The 25961-nt window shown below is 36.0% G+C and overlaps 1 protein-coding gene across 10 annotated transcripts in view; it reads right to left on the reverse strand.

Annotated features, from left to right (window-relative positions):
- Positions 1–25961, reverse strand: part of UBR2 (ubiquitin protein ligase E3 component n-recognin 2) — a 155177-nt gene that overhangs the window by 109483 nt on the left and 19733 nt on the right. For 9 of the 10 annotated variants that reach the window (XR_008298606.1, XR_008298607.1, XM_027057738.2 and 6 more), the window contains exons 3-4: positions 8895–8973; positions 6911–7024 (exon numbers count right to left, since the gene is read on the reverse strand). The exons of the other annotated variant lie outside the window; for it this stretch is intronic. Coding sequence is in view for 7 of the 9 variants with exons in the window: in XM_027057738.2 (XP_026913539.1) it covers positions 6911–7024; positions 8895–8973 (193 nt within the window). In the remaining 2 variants the exon portion in view is untranslated. The remainder of the gene's footprint in view (positions 1–6910; positions 7025–8894; positions 8974–25961) is intronic. 10 annotated transcript variants of the gene reach the window in all.

Below are 25961 nucleotides of genomic sequence, written 5' to 3' on the forward strand. Positions count from 1 at the left end.
ACTTCTGCTCAAATTGCTCTTATGAGAGCATAAGTCAGTTGGAATGAGTAAATAAATGACCATCTCATCCTATGTTGTATTATCAACTATGACTAATAACTAGTTCTTTGAGTATGTTTATTTTAGAAAATATACATCTTTGTCAGTGAGTCAACTTGAGTTATTCTTCTTTCAAACCAGAAGAATACAAGGCATATTGTTAAAAAGATCATCTGTGCTTATGTTAGAAGGCAGTGGGGGTTATGGAAAACTAGTCTTTTATGTGATACACTACTATAATGTTTGAATTTTAAAAATTTTTGTTAATGTTTATTTATTTTTGGGAGAGAGAGAAAGAGACAGAGCATGAGCAGGGGAGGGACAGAGAGAAAGGGAGACACAGAATCCAAAGTAGGCTCCAGGGTCTGAGCTGTCAGCACAGAGCCCGACGTGGGGCTCAAACTCACGAACCTCAAGACCATGACCTGAGTCGAAGCTGGATGCCCAGTCGACTGAGCCACCTAGGTGCCCCATTGAATTTTTTTTAATGTAAGCATATACTGTATTATAATAATAATCTTAACTCTTCTCATATGCAAATAAGCTATGGATATGGAAAAATTACATTTCTCTATATTGCCCAACTAAAACTAGTAATAAACTAGAAACCAGTCATCAAAACAACCTCGCTTATTTCACGAGTTGACTTTCTAACAAGTAACTAATACACAATTCAACTTATAAACAATAAATTCATTAATAATACCACTTTTAGTGACCACTGATAGGATAAAGATGTAGCATATGTATACAATGGAATTATTACTCAGCCATAAAAAAGAATAAAATCTTGCCATTTGAAACAATGTGTATGAATCTATAAGTTACAATGCTAAGTGAAGTAAGTCAGGCAGAGAAAGACAAATACCGTATGATTTCACTCATATGTGGAATTTTTTTTTTTAAGTTTGAGAGAAAGAGAGAGAGCACAAGCAAGGGAGGGGTAGAGAGAGAGGAAGAGAGAGAGAGAATCCCAAGCAGTTTCCATGCTGTCAGCATGGAGCCAATACAGGGCTTGAACTCAGAAACCATGAGATCATGACCTGAGCTGAAACCAAGAGTCAGCCACTTAACTGACTGAGCCACCCAGGTGCCTCTCATATGTGGAATTTAAGAAACAACTGAACAAAGAAAAAAGGACAAACAAAAGACAGACTCTGAAATATAGGGAATCAAATTATTAGTTACCAGAGGGGAAGTGGGTGGGGGGACATGTGAAAATAGGTGAAGGGGATTAAGAGTACACTTAATCATGAGGAGCACTGAGTAATGTGTAGAATTGTTGAAACACTATATTACACACCTGAAGCTAATATAACACTGTATGCTAATTATACAGGAATAAAAAAATAATACCACTTTTATCTGTTATTATTAAGATTTAAAAAAATTTTTTTTTAACGTTTATTTATTTTTTTGAGACAGAGACAGAGCATGAACAGGGGAGGGTCAGAGAGAGGGAGACACAGAATCTGAAACAGGCTCCAGGCTCTGAGCTGTCAGCACAGAGCCCAATGCGGGGCTCGAACTCACGGACTGTGAGATCATGACCTGAGCCAAAGTCGGCCGCTTAACCGACTGAGCCACCCAGGCGCCCCTATTAAGATTTTTAAATTAGACTTTTATTAAAAAAAAATTCCACTGCTAAAAATTACTTTAAAAATCAGTGCAATGTAGCATCATCAACAATAGCCAAATTATGAAAGAAGCCCAAATGTCTATCCACTGGTGAATGGAAAAAATGTGGTATATGTATATGTATGTGTGTGCACGCGCGCGCGCGCGCGCACACACACACACACACACACACACACACACGCTGGAATATTACTCAGCCATAAAAAAGAATGAAATCTTACCATTTGTAACAATGTGGATGGAGCTAGAGAGTATTATGCTAATGGAAATAAGTTAGTCAAAGACAAATACCATACGATTTCACTAACATGTAGAATTTAAGAAACAAAACAAATGAACAGGGGGCAGGAATAAAGACAGGCAAACCAAGAAACAGACTTTAAAAAAAATTTTTTTTAAGTTGTTTACTTATTTTGAGAGAGACAGAGACAGCACAAGTGGGGAAGGGACAGAGAGACAGGGAGAGAGAAACCCAAGCAGGCTCTGTGCTGTCAACTTAGAGCCCAATGTGGGGCTCGAACTCACAAAATGTGAGATCATGACCTGCGCTGAAACTGGAGTCAGATGCTCAACTGACTGAGCCACCTAGGTGCCCCACCAAGAAACAGACTCTTAACCATAGAGAACAAACTGATGGTTACTAGAGAAGAGGTAGGTGAGGGATGGGGTAAATAGGTAATGAATATTAAGGAGGACACTTGCTATGATGACCACTGGGTGTTGTATGTAAGTGATGAATCACTAAAATCTACACCCGAAGCTAATATTCCACTGGCTAACTAACTGGAATTTAAATAAAAATTTGGAGAAAAAAATAAAATCAGGGCAATACACTGTTAAAGAGTTCCATTACTGGAGTTCAAATTACCATTAAGACGCTCTGGGTGGCACCTGGGTGGTTCAGTTGGTTAAGTGTCTGAGTCTTGATTTCAGTTCAGGTCATGATCTCATGGTTCGTGGGTTCGAGCCCCACATCGGGCTCTGTACTGACAGAGTTGAGCCTGCTTGGGATTCTCTCTCTGCCCCTCCCCTTCTCGCATTCTTGCATGTGCTCTCTCTCTCAAAATAAACTTAAAAAAAAAAAAAAAAAGACTTTGGGCAAGTTTTTAAATCTCTCTAAAACCCAAGCTTCTGCAGCTATAAAATCTCTGTAACAGCAGTACTTATCTAACAGGACTGTTCTGAGAATTAAATGAGATAAACAAAGTATAGTACTTGGCATAATTTTTAGCTATTAATAATCACAAATCTGCATTCATTTGAGATGAGAGCAGTATCGATAAGGGAAAATTTCAGGTAAAAAAAAGTCTTCACCAAGGTCGTTCATTCGGTGCATTTGTTACTGAATTAAATTTCATTCCAAAAAGGTTTTACAGCAACTTAAGAGTACATCAGTGTAATGAGACAGTATTAAAAAAAATAGATGTACAAAGTGGGCAAAACCAGAATAAAGGTAGGAAAATTAGGTGATAATATGTTTACTGTAAAGGCAGATCATATAAATTTCCAAATAGCTACTATACACAGGCACTGTTTCCAAACATTTGGCTCTGTTTCCCAGAAGCCTCAACAAAAGGAAACGGAATCAGTTACCAGACCCATAGCAAGAGAAACATAACACTTCCTAATGCAGAGACGGAAGAGAAACTTCTTATAGTTCCTATGAAGATGATCAAAAGAGACAGTCCAGACTCCCTACTTATCCCCATGCCCAAAGGGCCCATTGGAAACCTGGCTGGGCATTTACTGTTGCCACAGTGATGGGAGATGCTACTGCCATTTGGTGAGTGGGAAATAAGTAGAGTAAACACAATGCTTCTGACAGCATGTATCTGGGATCAGCAAACTTTTCCTGTGAAGAGTCAGATACTAAGTCTTTTAGTTTTTGTAGACTACAGGGTATTTGTTACAGCTGCTCGATTTTGCTGTTGCAGTGGAAAAGCAGTTATAGACAATGCACAATTAAACATACCTGTGTTGCAGTACAGTTTTGTTTATAGACACCGAAATCTGAATTTCCTACCATTTTCACATGCCACAGACACCATCCTATTGATTTTTTCCAAATATTTAAAAATATAAAAACCATTCTTAGTTTATGATGGTGCCAGTAACGGGCCTCTATGGGGCCATAGTTTGCTGATCCCTGGCCTACATAACAACAACAAAAGTCCCATCCCAAATGCCAAGAGTTGAGAAGATCCATGGAACTGCTAAACATTATCCCTAGAGAAGTGTATTATCAAGTATATACTTGATAATATACAGGTATATTTTTTCCAACTTTTTTCTTAAGATGCAGGCTAAATGTATAATAAAAAATTACATTCAATAAAAACAATTCTATGACAGACTAAAAAAGTACATTGCAAATATTTTATAGCTTTCTTCCATTTTAAGCATAAAAGATAAAAAAAAACCTAGATATATGTATAAATTTACTGAGTGGGGACCAGGAATGCTAAACAAAATGCTATTTTAAAAACAGCTTCTCTTACAGTCTTATCCTTGAGGACTTCATTTCTCTTAACTGAATTCTTAAATTGGAATTAAATGGCAGAGTGTGGAGGTTTATTCTCTGTCAAGTTGCTGCAGTATAGATTCTCCAGGCAGAACCATATAACTTCAGCCAGGCAGGCAAGCTTGCTAACATCTTCCTAACAGGAAATTAACTCAAGTCGTCAATATTTGATAGCTACCCAACTGATGTATGAGGATAAAGTCAACAGAGTCACTGCAAGCAAATTTTATTCAAAGATTATTTTCAGTCTATCTAAAACAAACATTAAAAGGTAACAAAAGTCCTAAGATTTTTCTAAGTAATTTATTGAGGTGAAATTCACCGAACAGAAACCTAGCCATTTTAAAGTAAACTAATTGGTGGTATTTAGTACATTCATAATGTTGTACCACTACCACCTTTCTATAGTTCCAAAACATTTCTATTACTTCAAAGTAAAACCCCCTACCCATTAAGCAGTTTTTGCCATTCTCCCCTTCCCCAGCCCTTGGCAACCACCAGTGTGTGCTTTGTCTACAAGTTTACCTATTTTGGGTATTTTATATAAATGGAATCAGACAATATGTGTTCTTTTGCGTCTGGCTTCCTTCACTTAGAATAATGTTTTGGAGGTTCATCCAAGTTGTACCAGGTATCAGTATTTCATTCCTTTCTACGTCTGAGTAATAGTACGTTATCTGTACACCACAATTTGTCTATCCATTCATCTATTGATAGACATTACAGTTGATACTCATTTGAACACCTGCTTCCAGTGCTTTTGGGTATATACCTAACAGTGAAATTACAGGCTCATATGGCAATTCTATGTTTAATCTTTGGAGGAATAGTCAAACTGTTCCACGGCTCTGAATTATTTTGCATCCCCTTTAGGCATGCACCAGGGCTCCACTTTTTCTACATCTTCACCAACACATACATTCCTTTTTTTCTGATTATAGCCATCTTAGTGGGTGTGAAGTGGTTTCAATTTGCATTTCCCTAATAACTAATGATGCTGACTATGTTTTCACATGTTTGTTGGTCATGTGTATTATATCTTCTTTGGAGAAATGTCTATTCAAGTCCTTTGCCCATTTTTGTGTTGTTTGTGGTTCTGTTGTTGAGTTGTAAGATATATACTCTGAATACGAAACCTTTCTCAGATACATTAAGTCCCCCCCTTATCCATGGTTTCGGTCACCACCAGGTCAGTTGGGAGACTGGAAGCAGATACTCTTTCTTCTGAGGCACGGTCAGAAGGTCAACAGTAGCCTAACTTTATGTCACAATGCCTATGGCCTTCACCTCACTTCATCTCATCAAAGTAGGCATTTTATCATCTCACATCATCACAAGAAAGGTAGGTACAGTACAATATTATGAGAGCAAGTGAGTGAGTACTCACTCACCTAACTTCTATTATGATATACTGTTATAATTATCCTATTTTATTATTAGTTATTACCAGTCTCTTACTGACAAAAAATTAGACTTTATAAATTAAACCTTATCATAGGTATGTACGAATAAGAAAAAAACTAGTATCTATAGGGTTCAGTACTATCCACAACTTCAGATATCAACAGGGGGTCTTGGAACACACCCTCCATGGATAAGGTGGGACTACTGTATATGATTTGCAAATGTCTTCTCCCATGGTTTTACACCAGTCTTCATTTTTTTAAATTAAAACTACAGCTCTTTTTGTCAAATATTTGTCTTGTATTTTTACAAATGGAAATCCAATCCAATATATAAAAGAGATAAAAATGGAGCTCCTCCAATAGAAGTGGAGAAATCTGAAACTCTAATCACTGGGTGTCTGTTGCAAATCCTACACCACTTACACAAGGCAAATGAAACACAAAATATATGTTTTTCATAGCACTCAATCATTTCACACAAATTTTAATCTGTCCTAAGCACAGTGGAACACAGTCTAAAAGACTCTGTCCTGCACCATAAAGTGCAGGTCAAATATTTGAGACTTGTAAGGTATGAGGACCAGGAAGTACTATTAATGTTCACTTGCCCCAAATCTGTAGCAGAGCTGCTAACTATGCATAAGTACTTTGAATGTATCTACTTCTCTATCATTTAAAAATAAAATCTGAAATAAGGGTGTTGAATCAAACATCAAACTGTCAGAAATAGCAGCAGAGATTTAAGTATTTATTTAGTAAGAGTCTACTATATCATTACAAATATCATTTAGAGAAAATAATGCAGAATCAAGAATTTTAAAAAGCACATATTTACAGCTGGAGTGACTGTAATTTGTACTTTGCTATTTATACTCGGTCTCATCACATATCCAATGACACTGATATGCCAGATGGTGATTAGAATTGGCTCCCACGTATAGTTACAGAAAAGAAGGGTACCTGGCCTACAAAATCTTAGTCACAACACAAATATACAAAAAACAACAAAATTAATCTATACACATAGGAAAAATAATCTTTCAATAATAAATGAGGACTTAAAACAAAACCTCAAATAGAAGTCCAAATTAAATTAAACTTCCAGAATTACAAGTGAGTACTAATAGCAATGGTATGACATCCATAAAATGTAAAGACCTTTCAAAGTAGGTCTAGTCAATGGTAAGAGTGACAGGACTATTTTGCTTATTCATTTCTCATAACCTAGTTCCTATGTCTGAAAATATTTCAAACTTGTGGTTAAAACAGTATTTCCTTAAAAACAACTTTGTGAAAACGTTTTTACCTCTTCTTCCTCAATTTCAGAGGTGTTAAGTTCATGTTTTTGACAGTAAGGACCCTCTTTCCAAGCTTCAGTATCACCACAGTCACAGAAACCTCCACCTCCTGATGTTGTCATCTTGAAAAAAAATTGTAAAGTATCTTGTCAATAAGTATTTACTGAGGGCTATCAGATTATAAATAAGAATAGCAAGTGCTAAGGAAATAACGTCGCTAAAATGTTTCATTTCTTTTGAGGAGTAAAATGAAATAAAATGCCAAACCTCTTGATGTTTTAAAGCTTAAATAAGCCTAAATTAAGTGATTCTGAAATGAAATAAGCTACTTTGTAGTGTCTAGTCTAGTTTAAAGAGGTAAAATGTGCCTACCTACATGACTTCCTTAATTAGGAAAACCATCAGGGTTTTCCTGCTGGGCTTTGGTACAATGTTGGTATTAATGTCACCTGGTTACAGTGTTCTAATGTAATATAACAGATTCAAGAGCTGTAAAGATTACTATGGTTATTTTTCCCTAGAAGATTGTTGCATCTGATAAGAGAAAGTGACCAACAAAAACTACAGAAATAGTTTGTTTTTCCTTTTCTAACACCCTCTAAATAGCATTCTTGGACAAGGAAAGCAGCTCAGGAAATGTAAAAGTGGATTGTCTGGTCAGAAAAGGTTTTCACCATCTGCAGGGTTCAAGAATTATTCATACTTCCCTAAGATATGGCAATGAGTCAAGGAATCTAGCAAGATACAACTCATTAATTATAGGAAATTCTGCCTTAAAAAAATACTGCACGAGAGAGTTTTAGGAGTGGGTATTTGCTGCAAATTTCAGAATGAGCCCTATTACATACTGTCCAAAGAAAGTATCTGTTATATATAAAAATATAATTAATGTAAATCCACAAGTGACAATTATTCCCAGGGGCTGCAGGGATATATGCCGAAACACAAGCAAACAAACAAAAAAACCCCACAAAAAACCCACAAACCATGAGGAGGCAGCCATTTGGAAAATGATAACCCTATAGTTTTTATTCTTCTTCTGGTTGCCCGAGATATAGATAGAACAGCTTAAAGAAAACTGGGATTCTCTTACTGACTTCTGAAAATAAAAACATACAAAGACACAAGGGGTCTTAATTTTGTAGCTGCTTTAGTTCATTATTAGCAATACTCGGGTAGAGTGAAAAAAAACAAACAGGAGGAAAAGTCCTGAGCCAACAGGGCTCCTGGATTAATAATAAGATTGCAATATTCCCTCTACTATTTCATTTGAGGGTGAAAAGTTCCAGCTACTAACACTTCCTTAACTTTTGAATGCTCACGGCTTTGCCTTCAATTTCTAGTAGAGGAACCAGGACAGGCTTAGGACAGGCTTAGCATAAACTGTCTTTGTTCATATCCTTGATTTAAAAGCAAACATACCTGACTTTTTGCAAAGTACTGACTGCATTATAGCAGTAGAAAAATAATAAAATAGGTGGGTCTTATGTTCTGGAGTTGGGCCCTCTTCCGCGATGTAGTAGATGCCTCTTTAATATTAAGAAATGACAAATCTTCTGTAGACAATGACCAACAAAGCATTTCTTAAATGTATAATCCTGACACTTCCTTACTCCTTTTCTCCCATGTCCTTCCCTTCAGAACCTCCCTCCCACTTTACCTCTCATCTTTATCCTCTAATTTTTGATAACCTTCTGCATAAACCTAGAATTATGAAGATAATAAACATAAGAAAATAGCAAAACAAACTAGCTGAAAAGCAATATGCAGGAGCTGATATCTGTGTTGTCTTTCCTAAACCATGTATTCAGGAAGCCTGGGTTCATAATTCATTTCTACACTGCTATCATATGTTTAATGGTGTTAAAATAACACATTTCTTAAACCAGTCTCCCCCATTTTAGTGTTAAATCTTGGAATTTAAAAAAGACAGAAAAGGTATCTAATATAAAATTTAATAGTGGGTATGGTTATTATCTGGGCATTACTAACCCTATATCGATGGTCTCTGTGAATACTTCCCAAAAAGCACTCCATGCATAAAACACAAGTTGGATCAACTGCACAGTCTCTGTAAAGTTAAAGAAAAAAAAAATCAGAGTGTCATAAAATAACTGTATATATCACAACATAATATTTCAATTGGAATCCATCCTAGAAGAGCCAGAATAGGGAAGTGCTTTGGTGTTAGAAGGAAATATTATTCTCAAAGATCTGTGAGATCTTTGAGCAATGAAGTCAGCTTAAGGACCTGCTTCTCATTCTGGATATGTAGATGTGTAGATCTCACACTAGATTTGGAGATATCAAATTCCCATTTCATTTCAGTCGTTTCATTTGCTTTCATCATACTGCCAGCTAGACACATTTACAGATCATATCCTACACAAAAGAATCCCTACACTTCCATGAAATGAGATGGGGAGTTAGGAACATCTTTAAATTTCACCTTAGCCTAGTTCCTGTATCCTGATAGGCAACCATTCTACTGTGCTTATTGTGTGCCCTTTTAGTTGTATGTGTTTTTGCAAAATGTATTTGAGTGCATTTTTTTTTTTTTTTTTTTTGGTGCAAAAAGGTGATTTTATTAAAAGCACAGGACAGGACCCGTGTTGGCAGGAAAAGCTGCCTGAACGCATGTATTTTTAATGCATGTTAACTCTCATTGTGTTATATATCTCATCGTTACATTTACACGTCTGTAACATAATCCATTCATTTTGTATGTGTACATCTGATTTGCTGTTTCCAATGGCTACATAGTATGCTATGTCACGTAACCAAAATATTTTCTCTCTCTACTCTCCCTGCACTGGACACCTGGACAACCTCCAATGCCTTTCTACTATACAATGCTGTAATAAACATTGTGTAAATGTTCTCTTACAGATATGTCTGCGACGTTCTTTGGCATATAAACTCAAGAGCAGAATTTCTGGGTCATAATTCATGTTAAGTTCTTATTCTGAGTGCCATGCTACAGTCCAGAGTGGCTACATATCCCCCATCAGTGTATGAGGGTTTTTATAGCCCTGCATCTTCATCAGCATTTGGTTTTATCTGGTTTTCTAATATGTGCAAGGTCAACATATTTGAAATAATGTCATATTGTTTTAATCTGCATGTCCCTGGTCGCTAGTATCTTTGAGCAACTCTTTATATGCTTATTACTTTTGGGGCTTCCTTTTCTATAAATTGTCTTTGCCCATTTTTCTGCTGGGATTGCTTTCTTTTATCTTATTTGCAGAATCTAATCTAGAGGATAATGGCACCTGGCAATATTAAACATTGCAAATATTGTCTCCTGTTTGTCACTTGTGTATTAATTTTGCCTATGGGGTCCTTTGTTAAATAGTACTACCTATTCTGATGCAATTAAATTCACATACACACACATGCAATTGGTTTATACTGTGAGGTTTTAGGAAGTTCTTTCCTCAACCAACCCCAAGTCACAAAAATATTCCTCTTTTTCTTCTATTCATCTTTTGGTTTTATCTTCCACATTTAGGTGGAATACAACTGTACCTTTGTATATCATGTAGAATAAGGTTTTATTTCTCAATATATACTGAGCTATTTTTTTCCAACACCATCTACTAAATGATTTAACTTTTACCTATTAGTTATGGGGTCATCTTTATAAAGCTCCCATATCTTCTTTGGTCTATAAGCTCTCTAATATGTGTCAGTGATTTATTTGTTCTTACATCATACCAAACTGTATTACTATGGCTTTGTAGTAGGTCTTAATATCTGGCAGGATAAGTTCCCTTTTATTCTCTTTCGAAAATGCTGGCTCAGCTATTCACAAACTCTTCTTTATTCTTCCACACATTACTTAGGATAAGTGTATAGAGTGCCTCAAAAATATCCAGCTAAAATTTTGACAGAGATTACTTAGAATTTATTGATAAGCTTCAAGAGTAAGAACATCATTATAAGAGTAAATTATCACATCCATGATTCTTTCTTAAGTCTTTTACTGAAGTTGTAAAGTTTTCTTCATATGAATCCTTATATTCTTGATTAGACTATTATCTAGGTACTCTCTAGGTTTTATTTTAAATAAGTATTTTTTCAAAATCTCATTTTCTAGGCAGTCTCTCCTTTGCTGTCCTGCCCACTGCTCCCTTGTGGTGTATTCAATAAACTTCCAATCTCCTTTTAAAAAAAAACAACCTCATTTTCTAGTTGCTTAAGGATGATGAAAAGAAACAGTATTGATTTTTAGTATCCTTGATGAACTCAAGGCAGTTCTAATAGTTTGTTGATTCTGTTTTGTTTTCTCCCAGAGTAAATGAGTATACAGCCTGTATGTAATGACAATTTTCTCTTTCCTTACAATCTTTACACCATTTTGTTTTTCTTCTTTTATGCTGTTGACAAGAACCTCCAGTAATATATTAAACAACAGCAGTAATAGTAGGCATCTTTGCCTTACTTTAAATATTAAAGTAAAACATCTCTAAAGGGTATCCATTAGTATTATGTTCCCAGTAGGTTTACAAAGAAAGTGCCCTTCTACAAAAAAATTAAGAATATATCTTGCCTTTCCTATATAAACTTCAAGCTAATCAAAGGAATGAGGAGGGACTGTTTTTCTTCTATAGAAGACAAGCTAACAAACAAAAAACTAAGTTAGAATATTTTTCTACCCCCTAATAAAAAATAATGATCTAGACAAGCATCAGTGACTGCTAAAACATTAGATAAAAAGGATAACGAAGACCTTTATAATGGTTGCATCTGCAACATACCTAAACCCACTGATCATCTTAAACAAAAAAACCAAGCATAATGTGCTTCCTGACATGAAGAATTAAGAAGTTACATATGAGTATTCATGGAAGTTAGTATTCATACCCCCCTCCAATACTACATAACAATTTAATTACACCTAAATACCTGTTCAGAGGAAATACAGGGCATAAAGAAACATGTTAAGCAACACCATGGGGACACAACAAACAAATCCAGAATGTGGAAAATTCCACAGAACAAATGACCCATTTTCTTAGGGACATAACTGGAAAAGAAAAGAAAAGAAAAGGAAAAAAAAAAAAAGAGGGAGAGAAGCTATTATAGATTAAAAGAAAAAATGAGGAGTAACAGCCAAATGCAAGGTGTGAACTTTGAATCCCCATTTATGAGTCAATCAGGACAATTTCCACTCAGGCTAGATATTAGATAATGTTAAGGAATTAGTGTTAATTTTTTAGGATGTTAATGGTTGTAGAGAAAAAAGCTATATTCTGAGGACTCATAAGAAGACAAGCAGTCTGGAATTTGCTTTAAAATAATCCGGCAGGGCAAGAAAAAAAAGTGTGCGTGTGTATACGTGTGTGCATAAAAAGAGTTGCCATATTATTGGTGATTGCTGAAGCTGAGCAATGAGTACATGTCAGATCTATAACATCATTCACTCTATTTTTAATATGTTTGAAAGTGTCCATAATAAAGTTTCTAAAAATCTAAAACCCAAATATTCAATAGTTTTATATATACTTTGCTCAGAATTTATATCATAAACAATTACTGAAATTTATAAAAGGCTTTACAGAATCAAATCAGGAAAACATTTTTTTCTTCTCTCAACTATTAAAATGGTGAACTACATTAATAATTGTTTTAAAGATGAACTGTCTGGATTCCTGAACTAAACACCATTTGATTACGGTGCATCACTCTTTTAGAATATTCTTAGATGCAGACAAGCTGATATTTTATTCAGGATCCTTTCAGCTACATTAATGAAAAAAACAGTTTTATGTCTTGAATTTATCAGGGATTGAAATCAAGATTATATTAGCCTCATGAAGAGTTAAGGCAGTTTTCACTCTTTTTCCATTTTCTGTAGTAACTTGTGTAAGAGAGGAATTTTCCTTTGAAATTGTTAGGACTTACCTATAAAGTCATCTAGGTATGGGGTTTGTGGGAGGGAAGATATTTGATTACCATTCTAATGTTTCTCATACTGTATTCAAGTTGCCTATCATTTTTCTATGAATTTATCCATTTCATCTAGGTTTTTAAAATTTTTGAAGAACTTAGTTGTTCATAATTCTCGTATTTCAAAGGTTAACAAACTTTCTTGGTTCATGACATCTTCAGTGTCTCTATATTTCTTTTTTTTCAGGGTACCCTTTGATTAAAAGAAACATGTAATTGTTCTGCTTATCAAATAGGCTCAAACAACTTAGTACCTATTGGGTACTAGACAATTTTTCAACTCCTAGAATCAAATTGTGGACACTGCAACCTTCATTGCCTGTTCCACGAAGTATCTGCTTTCAATCACAGCAATGTAGAGGACCTAGCTTGGCAAGATATGATATCATCAAAAGAAACGCAGTATGATTTTCAATTTTCATTTTGAATCTTATGTACTACATTCTCTTTTTCTTATTCAGTCTTGCAAGAAAAATGGCATAACAATTCCAGAGTCAGTACATCTTTTTTTAATTAAAAAAAAATTTTTTTAACGTTTATTTATTACTGAGAGACAGAGAGAGACAGAGCGTGAGCAGGGGAGGGGCAGAGAAAGAGGGAGACACAGAATCTGAAGCAGGCTCCAGGATCTGAGCTGTCGGCACAGAGCCCCGACATAGGGCTCGAACCCACGACTGTGAGATCATGACCTGAGCCGAAGTCGGACGCCACCCAGGTGCCCCGAGAGTCAGTACATCTTTTATTTTCCGAACTTTTTCTCTTCTTTTTCCTTTGAGTATACTCAATTGTTCTTCTAACTTACTGAGCTGAATGTTTACCCTGTATATTTTTATTTTGTCTCTGAAATAATTTTACTCATAAAGTTGCAAAAATAGTACAGAGTTCCTTTATACCCTCACCAAATTTTTCCCAAGGTTAACAATACAAAGAAATTAATATCGGCACAGTATTATGAACTACAGCCCTTATTCAAAAGTCATCAGTTTTCCCACTATGATCCTTTTTTCTCTCTCAGGATACAATACAGGATCCCACATTGCATTAGACGTCATGTTTCCTTAGTCTCCTCCAAGTTCTAACAGCTCCTCAGTCTTTTCTCCATTTTTGTGACCATAACCTTTTGAAGAATACTTGTCACAGTTATTTTGCAGAGGTCGCACAATTTGGGTTTGACGTTTTCACGATTAGATTGAGTGATGCATTTCTGGCAAGAATACCACAGAAGCGATGTCACAGAAGTGGTGCTTTGCCCTTCTCAGTACATCAAACAGGGGGCACATGATGCTGATTCGATAGGTCTTAGTACTGGTGGCGTTAACGTTGCTTACTTTGTTAAGGTGGTGTCTGTCAGATTTCTTCACTACAAAGTTGCTATTGTATCTTTTGCAACTAAATCTATTTGGGGAGAGATACTTTGAGACTATGCAAATAGTCTATTTCTCAAACTTTCAGCCACTCGTTTTAGCATCGACCAATGGATCTTGTCTACAATTACTGCTGTGTTATTTGTCTAATGGTGACTTTCTATTTCCCTCCTTCCTATTTTATTAATTGGAATTTTCAGTATGGAAAAACTACTGAAAACATCCCTTCTCTCCCATTTATTTATTTACTTATTTATTTATGCAAATAGTTATATCAGTGTGCTCACTGCTTCAGGAGTTCCATTGTTTCTAGGCCCTTTCAGCAGACAGAGCCAGGAATGATAGGTGTGTACAGCCTTTTTAAAAATCATTTTATTTTTCTTTTTTTCATCATGATAAGTGTACTCTTTAATTCCCATCACCTATTTCCCCTATCCCCCACCAACTTACCCTTTGGCAACCCATCAGTTTGTTCTCTACAGTTCAGAGTCTGTTTCTGGGGCACCTGGGTAGCTTAGTTGGTTGAGCCTTGGATTCATGGTCTCGGCTCAAGTCATGATCTCACAGTCTGTGGGATCGAGCTCTGAGCTGGGTTCCATGCTGACAGCATGAAGCCTGCTTGGGATTCTTTCTCCCTCTCTCTCTGCCCCTCCCCTGCTATCTCTTGCTCAAAATAAATAAGCTTTAAAAAAAAAAAAGTCTGTTTCTCGGTTTGTCTATTTTCTTCCTTTGCTTGTATCTTAAATTCCATATGAGTGAGATCATATGGTATTTGTCTTTCTCTGACTGACTTATTTCACTTAGCATTATACTCTTTAGCTCTATCCATATTGTTGCAAATGGCAAGATTTCATTCCGTTTTATGGCTGAATAATACTCCATTGTGTAATATATACCACATCTTTTTAAAAAAATTTTTTAAATGTTTATTTTTTGGGGGGGGGGGCAAAGTGTGAGTGGTGGAGGGGGCAGAAAGAGAGGGAAACACAGAATCCAAAGTAGGCTCCAGCCTCTGAGCTGTCAGCACAGAACCTGACGTGGGGCTCAAACTCACGAACTGCGAGACCATGACCTGAGACGAAGTTGGATGCTTAACTGACTGAGCCACTCAGGCACCCCATATACCACATCTTCTTTACCTGCTCATCTATCAATGGACACTTGGACGGCCTCCATAGTTTGGCTATTGTGAATAATGCTGCAATAAAAATAGGGTGCATATATCCCTTTGAATTAGTGTTTTTGTATTTTGGGGGTAAATATCCAGTGGTATGATTACTGGATCACAGGTTAGTTCTAGTATTTTTAATTTTTTGAGGAACCTCAATACCATTTTCCATAGTGGCTGCATTCCCACCAACAGTGTATGAGGGTTCCTTTCTCTCCATGTCCTAATACTTGGTTGTTTCTTGTTTTGATTTTAGCCATTCTGACAGGTTTATGGTGGTATCTCACTGCAATTTTAATTTACATTTCCCTGATGATGAGTGATGTTGAGCATCTTTTCATGTGTCTATTGGCCCCATTGGTCTATCTTCTTTGGAGAAATGACTGTTCGTATCTTTGCCCATTTTTTAACTGGATTATTTGTTTTTTAGGTATTCAGTATATCAGTTCTTTATATATTTTGGATACTAACCTTTTATCAGATAAGTCATTTGCAAATATTTTCTCTCATTCAGAAGATTGTCTTCTAGCTTTATTGATTGTTTCTTTCATTGCACAGAAAATTTTTACTTTGATGTAGTCCCAACTGTTTATTTTTGCTTTTATTTCCCATGCCTCAGGAGACATATCTAGAAAAATGTTGCTATGGCCAATGTCAGAGAGATTACTGCCTGTGCTTTCTTCAAGGATTTTTCTGGTTTCAGATCTCACATTTAGGTCTTTAATAAATTTTGAATTTATTTCTGTGTATGATGAAAGAAAAGTGATCCTTTTTTTCCAACACCATTCATTGAAGAGACTGTCTTTCCCCATTGTATATTCATTCCTCCTTTGTTGAGGATTAACTGACCATATAGTTGTGGGTTTATTTCTGGGTTTTCTATTCTGTTCCATTGCTCTATGTGTCTATTTATGCCAGTACCATACTGTTTTAATTACTACCGCTTTGTAATACAACTTGAAATCTGGAATTGTGATGCCTCCATTTTTGTTTTTCTTAGGGCTTGAACATAGGGCTTGAACTCACAACCCTAAGGTCAAGGGTCACATGCTCTTCCAATTAAGCCAACCAGGCACCCCTCCATTTCTTCTAAGTTGTCCAATTTGTTGGCATATAGGTTTTCATAATATTCTGTAAAAACTGTTTGTATTTCCATGGTGTTGGTTGTTATTTCCTTTACTAGTGACTTTGTTATTTGGGTCTTCTCTCCTTAAATAAATCTTGCTGGAGGTTTATCAATTTTGTTGATCTTTTCAAAGAACCACATCCTGGTTTCACTGATCTGTTCTATTTGGTTTTTTGTTTCTATATCATTTATTTCTGCTCTAATCTTTATTATTTCCCTCCTTTGGGTTTGAATTTTGTTCATTTTCCAGCTCCTTTAGGTGTAAGGTTCGGTTGTATATTTAAGATTTTTCTTGCTTCTTGAGGTAGGCCTGTGTTGGTATAAACTTCCCTCTTAGAACTACTTTTGCTGCATCCCAAATATTTTGGATTGTTGTGTTTTCATTTTCATTTGTTTTCACTGTATTGCTTATCTTTAATTTTTATTTTTTCTTAGCAAATAATTTAAAGGTATATATATCCTTCTAAATACTCCTTTAGCTATGTCCCAAAAATTTCAACACACAATGTTTTTACCATTCAGTTCCATTTCTAAATTTCCTTAGTGATTTCAGTGATATCTATTTACTTAACATTAGCAATGTTAGTTTCTAAACACACTGAACCTACCCTTTTGCTGTTTCTAATTTTAACTATAGTGGGAGAACAATCTGTACAGCTCTGAGCTGGGAATTAACTGAAGTTTCCCTTAAGGCCAAATACACAGATTGTTTTTTAATTTTTTTTTAATGTTTTATTTATTTTTGAGAGAGAGAGACAGGGTGCGAGTGGGGGAGGGGCTGAGAGCGAGGGAGACAGAGAATCCGAAGCAGGCTCCAGGCTCTGAGCCGTGAGCACAGAACCTGATGCAGAGCTCGAACCCATGAACCATGAGATCATGACCTGAGCCGAAGTCGGACGCTTAACCAACTGAGCCACCCAAGCACCCCTATACAGATTGCTTTTTAAAAATTGAGATGTAATTCACATACAATTCATCTTTTCAAAAGTGTCCAACTTAGGGCACCTGGTTGGCTCAGTCAGTAGAACATGTTACTCTTGATCTTGGGGTCATGAATTCAAGCCCCATGGTGACCGCAGGGCTTATGTTAAAAAACAAAACAAAACAATGCAATGGCTTGTTAAGAAAAAAAAAATGTCCAACTTAGTAGTTTATAGTATCACAAGGTTGTACAAAAATAACTAATAAGAACATCTGGAGATATGGCTATTCAGATTCTTTGCCCATTTTTTAATTTGGTTGCCTCTTTGTGTCTTTTATGCTTTCTACCATAAATTCTATTTGTCAGATATGAAAACTGCTATTCCAGCTCTCTTTTGTATCATATGAATATGATACATAACATACATACGTTATCTTTTGGCCGGGATATTTTTCTCCAGTGCTTCTCCTATTTTTGGTGACTTCCAGTTTTACTTTGCCTGTCATAGCATTTTTGGATTCCTAAAAATCAACTAGAGAGCCAATGTCTTTATGTTTTTACATAATTATATAGAAAAGTCAAGCCAGATCCTTGTTCTCTAGGAGCCTATCTTTAACAGAAAGACAAATGTGTACAGTTATGGATCAGTTGTTGTCATATTAAAGGTATACTGGTTTGGTGGAAGTACACACAGATTCCTGAGATTTTAGGGCTTTAGTGAAAGCAGTCATCTCCAAACTCTCTTGGGTCATGCATCTCTCATTAAAATGTTTAGACTATGCACTATCTATGTAAATATATTCATAATACACACATATATTCACAGCAACTTTACATATATTTATAAGTTATACATATGCGCTACTATGTGGTTCTAATTAGTCCTTCAATTATACTACTGTGTAACTGGAGTCCCAGGAATGGAAAAAAATGCAGAAAATATATTTGAAAAAGTAATAATCTAAACTTCCCAAATTTGGTTCAAGCCATCAACTTACGCTCCAAGAAACTCAAGGAACCCCATGAGGACAAAAACAAAGAATGCACAGCTAGACGTATCACAGTCACACTGCTAAAATCCAAAGACAGGGGTGCCTGGGTGGCTCAGTTGGTTAGGCATCTGACTCTTGATTTTGGCGCAGGTCATGATCTCACCGTTGTGGGATCAAGCCCTGCGTTGGGTTCTCACTGTGCGTGGAGCCTACTTAAGATTCTCTCTCTCTCTCTCTCTCTCTCTCTCTGCCTCCCTCGCTCGTGCTCTCTCCCTCTCTCAAAAGAAAAGAAAAATAAAAAAGTAAAAATCTCGAAGGCAGCTAGAGGAAACCAGCACATTTCACACAAAGCACCATACATATGCTAATAAAAAGCTGACATTATCAGAAACAACAGAGGTCAGAGGACAACGGAACATCCTTAAAATGTTGAAAAGGAAAAAAAAATTATCAACCCAGAATTCTATGTACAGGAAAATATCCTTAAAATTGAACGCAGACTTCCAGTTTCCAGTCCAGCATGTACAAAGTTTGGAGGTTACCACACTGTCCTAACAAGTAAAAAGCTAAACAAACTGAAAAATCAATAACTATTCTTAGATTTACAAAAGAAGTGAGGTCACAGGACAAACTGCTACCCCCAAAATTGTAGAGACCAACAGATGAATACAGAGAATACTGACTTGTGAGAGCAGAAACCAACAAACACAAACCTCTATAGGTACCACTGGTGAGGTAGGAAACCTGAACTGTACCTGACAAATTGCTGGAAGCTCAGTTCAGTGTGAACATCGGAGAGATTAAAAACTTCAGTCACTGGGCACTGGAGAGTGACCCAGTCATCAGGGCCTCACGTTTGGTGAGTTTTATTTCCTGGAGTTCTACTAGTTCTCACAGTGAACATCAGAGAAAAATCCTCTCCTGTTTCCAGCAGGGGTTTAAAAAAAAAAAAAGGAACCATTGTGAAATATGCAAGGGCATTCTGTTCTTAAAAACTCTGCACTGGGCTCTGCGCTGAAAGTGCAATGCCTGCTTGAGATCCTCTTTCTCACTCTCTCTCATTCTCTCTCTGTGTACCCCTCCCACTCAAAAATAAATAAATAAACTTAAAAAATAATAATAGTCTGCCCTCAGAAGAAACTGTAATCACAGCCTAACCTGCTAGGGTTTTATCAGAGTCTAACGGGCCTGGGAAAGAGAAATATCCAATTCCAGCCCACCCTAGCTATCCTGCCCCACAGAAAGACAGATGAGGATGGGGGCAGTGTTGAGAAGCACATGTGAAGTTCCGAGTCCAGAGGTACAGGCTCACTAGAAGACTGAGATCTAATCATAGGACTCTATAATGTTTGCCCTTCCCCATGCCTTACTACTACATCACTAAAGGCCTATGGAGTTCCTTTTACCTAGTATATCATATGCCTGGCTATCAAAACATACTAAAAGTCTAAAAATACAGTTTAAAGAGACAGAGCAAGCATCAGAATCAGAGTCAGATATGTCAGAAATGTTGGAATTATCCGACCTGAAATTTAAAACAACTGTGATTAATATGTTACGGGCTCTAATGGCTACAGCAGACAGCATACAAGCACAGATGGGCAATGTAAGCAGAGCTGGAAATCTTTTTTTTTTTTAACTTTTATTTATGTTTATTTATTTTTGAGAGAAAGAGAGACAGAGACACAGAAAGAGAAACAGAGACAGTGTGAGCAGGGGCAGGAGAAGGTCAGAGAGACAGGAAGTCACAGAACTCAAAGCAGGCTCCAGGCTCTGAGCTGTCAGCACAGAGACCAACATGGAGCTCAGACTCACAAACTGTGAGATCATGACCTAAGCTGGAGTCAGATGCTTAACCTATTGAGCCATCCAGGTGCCCCAAATCTATCTTTATTTTATTTATTTTTTTTAATGTTTACTTTTGAGAGAGAAAGAGAGAGACAAAGCATGAGCAGGGGAGGGGCAGAGAGAGAGGGAGAATCCAAAGCAGGCTCCAGGCTCTGAGCTGTCAGCACAGAGCCCGATGCAGGGCTTGAACCCACGAACCGTGAGATCATGACCTGAACTGAAGTCAGACACTTAACCGAATGAGCCACCCAGGCGCCCCCTGAAATCTTAAGAGAAAACCAAAAAGAAATGCTAGAGATTAAAACACTATAACAGAATGAAGCATGCCTTTGATGGGCTTATTAGTAGACTGGACATGGCTAAGCAAAGAATCCTTGAGCTTGAGAATATCTCAACAATCTGAAAAGCAAACAGAAAAAAGACTGGAAGAAAAACAGAACTATCCATGAAATGTGAGACACCTACAAAAAATATAATGTATGTGTAATAGGAATACCAGAGAAGAGAAAGAGAAGAAAGAGAAAGGAACAGAAAAAACATCTGAAACAATAATTACTGAGAATTTCCCTAAATTAATGTCAGATACCAAGCCAAGATTCAGAGAACATCAAGTATGATAAATGCCAAAAAAACCCCTATTCCTAGGCATATCGTTCTCAGATTACAGAAAATGACAGATAAAGAAGCCAGAGAAGAAAAACATCACACCTATAGAGGAACAAAGATAAGAATTATATCTGGACTTCTCCTCAGAAACCATGCAAGCAAGAAGAGAGTAGAGTGGAATATTTAAAATATTGAAGGAAAAACCTCACCAACCTAGAATTCTGTACCTGCAAAATTATTCTTCAAAAGTGAAGGAGCAAGAAAAACTTTCTCAGACAAAGTAAACTTGGACTGATTGTAAATATATACTGCAAACTCTAGGGCAACCACAGAATAGAGTAAAAAACCCCAGAAGTATAGTGGATATGCTGTGATAGGTAGGAATGGTTATATTGACATCTGATAAAATAGACCTGGAACAAGGAATATTACCAGAATTGATAAAGGATACTGACAATTCATAATGACAAAAGGATCAATAATCAGAAAGTCACAGCAATTATAAATATCTATGTGTGGCTAATAAGAGTTGATAACTGAAACATAAACGGACAGAAGAAATAAATAAATCCACAATCACATCTGAATATTTTAATACCCCTTTCTCAGTAACTGATAAAAAAAGCTAGTCATAATAAAAATCAATAAATAAGCATATAGAAGACCTGAATGGCAGTACCCATCACGTTGTCCTAATTGACATTTATACAATATTATATCCAACAACTGCAGAACACAACTTTTAAGTGCATATGGAACATTCAAGACTGAGTTATAAAACAAGTCTCAATAAATTCGAGACCAAAACCTTATAGAACATTTGTGTTAGAAATCAGTTACAATGTATCTAGAAAAGCTTCAAGTATTTGGAAATTAAGCAATATACTTCTAAATAACTGACAGATTAAAGAATAAAATATAAGCATATTAAACCTAAAGTAAGCAAAAAGAAGAGTAACAGTAAGAGCAGAAATCAGTGAAACAGAACAGATAAAAGAGAATATTAACAAAGCGAAAGTCAGATTCTTTGAAAAGATTCATAAATCTGATTGAAGAGAGAAAAACACAAATTACTAACATAAGGAATGAAAAAGAGGACCTCACTATAGATACCACAGACATCAACAGCATAAGCAAATATTATGTATGACTTTAGTATCAATAAATTTATTATACAATGAAACACATTCCTTGATACAAGATGAAATAAAGTTCTGAATAACTGTAAAAAGTATCAAAGAAATTTGTTATCAAAAACTTCCTTCAAAGAAAATACCAGGCCTTGATAGTTTGTTTTATTGGCAAATTCTATCAAACATTTAAGCAAGAAATCATATCAATTTTACATAGATTCTTCAGAAAGTATAGAAAAAATACTTCCTAATTCATTTTATAAGGCCAGCATTAACCCTGATATCAAAACCAAAGACATTACAAGAAAATGACAGACAACACAACATTAGCAAACTGAATCCAGTAATATATGAAAGTTAATACACGATAATCAAGCTCTGCTTCTCTCAGTAATGAAAAAACATTTGAAAAATCAATCAATGCAATCACTAATAAATAAAAAAGGAAAACTACAATGGGGTGCCTGGGTGGCTCAGTTGGTTAAGCACCTGACTCTTGGTTTCGGCTCAGGTCATTATCTCACTGTTCATGGGATTGAGCCCCACAGTGGGCTCTGCGCTGACAGCACGGAGCCTTGGGATTCTCCCCCTCTCTCTCTGTCCCCCCCAAAATAAATAAATAAACCTTTAAAAAAGAAAAAGGAAAACTATGACAATCCCAAAAGCTGCAACATAAAAGCAGTGAACAATATTCAATAGTGATTTGTAATATTTTTTAAAAACTCTGCAAACTAGAAATAGAAGGGAACTTCTTCAATGAGATCAAGGGTATGTAAGAGAAAACTATATCCAACATTATACTCAATAGTGAAAGACTGACTATATCCCCTAAGACTGGGAACAAGGCAAGAATGTCCTACTTTCACCAAGGCAGTAAGGTACAAAAAAGAAATAAAAAGCTGGAAAGGAAAAAATAAAACTGTCCCCATTCAGAAATGACCTGATTATATAAAAATCCTAAGGAACAAAAAAACAACAAAAACTGCTAAGCCAATTTTGCAAGGTTACAAGACATAAGTTCAATTATCAGAAACAAACTGTATTTCTTTATACTCGCAGAAAAAAATAGGGAACGAGGAAAAAAATATACCACCATAAAATACTTAGGGATAAACATAACCAAAAGCGTGCACAACTTCTACATAAATCCTATAAGACACTGCTAAAGAGATTAAAGAAGACCTTAATAGGGGCTCCTGGGTGGCTCAGTTGGTTAAGCATCTGACTTCGGCTCAGGTCATCATCTCACAGTTCATGAGTTCAAGCCCCACACTGGGCTCTGTGTTGACAGCTCAGAGACTGGATGGAGTTCTGTGCCTCCCTCTCTCCCTGCCTTTCCCCCACTCATGCTCTCTGTCTCTGTCTCTCTTTCTCAGAAAGAAATAAAAAAAAAAATTTAAATATAAAGAAGACCTTAATAAGTGGAGAAATATGATGTTCAAGGACTACAAACCTCATTGTTAAAACGTCAATTCTCCCCAACTGATCCACAGATTAAACACAATCCTAATCATAACCTAGGCAGTCTTTCTTAAAAATAACAACTGACAAACTATAATTCTAGAATTCACAAAGTGCAAATGACCTGAAATAGACAAAAGGAAATTTAAAGGCACAGAAATTTAAGATTTATAGTAACCAATTCAAGGCTAGCTACAAACCTACGGTGAGCAAGAAAATGCGGTTATTGCAGTAAGAATAGCCATCTCAGCGAATGGACTACAGCAGCTCCCCCTTATCTGTTTCACTTTCAGCAGTTAGTTACCTGTGGTCAGCTATAGTCTGGAAGCAGATGATCATCTTTCTGATGCATGGTCAGAGGGCTAAAAATAGCCTAAAGCTGGTTCATAATGTTTATGTCATTCCCCTAACTTCATCTCATCATGTAGGCATTTTATCATCTCATTGTCATCACCAAAAGGGTGAATACATTATAAGAAGATATTCTGAGAGAGACCACATTCACATAACTTTTGTACAGCATACTGTTATAACCATTGTTTTGTTATTAGTTATCGCTGTTAATCTGTTACGGTGCCTAATGTATAAATTAAACTTTATCACAGGTGTGTATGTACAGCAAAAAACATAGTATATACAGGGTTTGGTACTATGCATGGTTTCAGGCATCCACTGGGGGACTTGGAATATATCCCTTGTGGATAAAAAGGGGCTACTGTAGATTAGAGTGTTCTGAAATAGACCCATACTTATATGGTCAAATGGGTTTTGATAAGGTACGAAAGCAATTCAAAGGGGAAAATAACAGGTGGTACTGGAAAAAGTGCACATTCACATAAAAATAAATGCAGCTCAACCCCTATCTTAAGCCATATAAAAAATTAGTCTGAGACAGATCATAAACCCAGACATAAAATCTACAATAGAAAAGCCGATAAAAGAAAACTTAGAGAAGAATACAGAGAAACTATCTTTGCTACCTGGGGGAAGGCAGACATTTCTTAAACATAGGAAACAATCATTCAAAAAGAAAAAAACTGGTAAATTGGCATCACAATTAAAAACTTCTGTCATCAAGACCATATAGACAAGTCACAGGCTAGGAGAAACCACTCACAAAACATGTCTGACAAAAAGGACTCGTATCCACAGTATATAAAGAACTCCAAAACTCAATAATAAAAGGACAAACAGTTCAATAAAAAATAGACAAAAGACTGGAACAAACACTTTAGAAGTCAGATGAATGAGCAATAAGTACGTGTAAAACTGCACCAACATCATTAGTCATTAGGGATAATTAAAAGTATAATGAGATACCACTACACAGAATAGCAAAAATTTAAAAAAATGACAACATCAAATGTTGGGGAGGATATGGAGCAAGTGGAACTTTCAGACATCACTGGTGGGAACAAAAAACCATTTCAGAGAAAAGTTTTGGAAGTTTCTTAAGTTCAACATATACTTGCCCTCTGACCCAGCAATTCTGCTCCTAAGGATTTATCCATGAAAAATTAAACACAAGTCAATAAAAATACTTGTTTGCAAATGGTAACAGCCAGCAATTAATGTATCAGCTAAGAATGTTCACTGTATTAGATTACTGTCTAGAAAGGTCTATTTTAATGGTACCTTAATATTCCTAAAATGTGTCATAAAAAGCTGAAGATTTAAAAAAAACTTTTTTTAAATGTTTATTTATTTTTAAGAGAGACAGAGCACGAGTCAGGGAGGGGCAGAGAGAGGCAGAGAGAGACAGAGAGACAGACAGACAGACAGACAGACAGAATACGAAACAGGCTCCAGGCTCTACACAGAGGCGGATGCGAGGCTCAAACCCACACCATGGGATCCTGACCTGAGCCGAAGTCAGACGTCCAACCGACTGAGCCACACAGACAACCCAAAAGCTGAAGATTTTTAATGGAGGAAGATTTATGTTATTTGGTATATTAAAACACACAGAAGTAGGGTTAAGTAAAGGATAATAACACCTAGTACTTTAATATGTTGTATTTAAAACAACGCTGGCATAAACTGATATGATTTATGAAATAAATTACCATGTTCTTTCCTTTAAATTAAAATTTTTTTCACTAAAAAAATAGAATCATTAAAAAAAAAAAAGGTCATAGAGGCTTTCTTTATTCATGATAGCCTCAAACTGGAAACAACCTAAAATGTTTACCTATAGGACAATGGATTATGGGCAACTATAGTACATTCATACAATGGACTACTACTCAGCAATTAAAATTAAACCCAATTTCCAGTAATCATAACCACGTGGATAAATCTGATAGATATTGTGTGAGTAAAACCAGGCGCAAAAGAGTGATTTCATTTTTATGAAGTTCTATAACAGGTAAAACTAATCTAAGTTGAAATTATCAGAATAGTGGTCACCTAGGGGCTAGAGCTACTAAGAAGGAAATTTCTAGTCAGATGGAAATCTATTTTGAAGGGATGTGAATTACATGAGGT

This window comes from Acinonyx jubatus, chromosome B2 (assembly GCF_027475565.1).
Source record: "Acinonyx jubatus isolate Ajub_Pintada_27869175 chromosome B2, VMU_Ajub_asm_v1.0, whole genome shotgun sequence".
Taxonomy (NCBI): Eukaryota; Metazoa; Chordata; class Mammalia; order Carnivora; family Felidae; genus Acinonyx; species Acinonyx jubatus.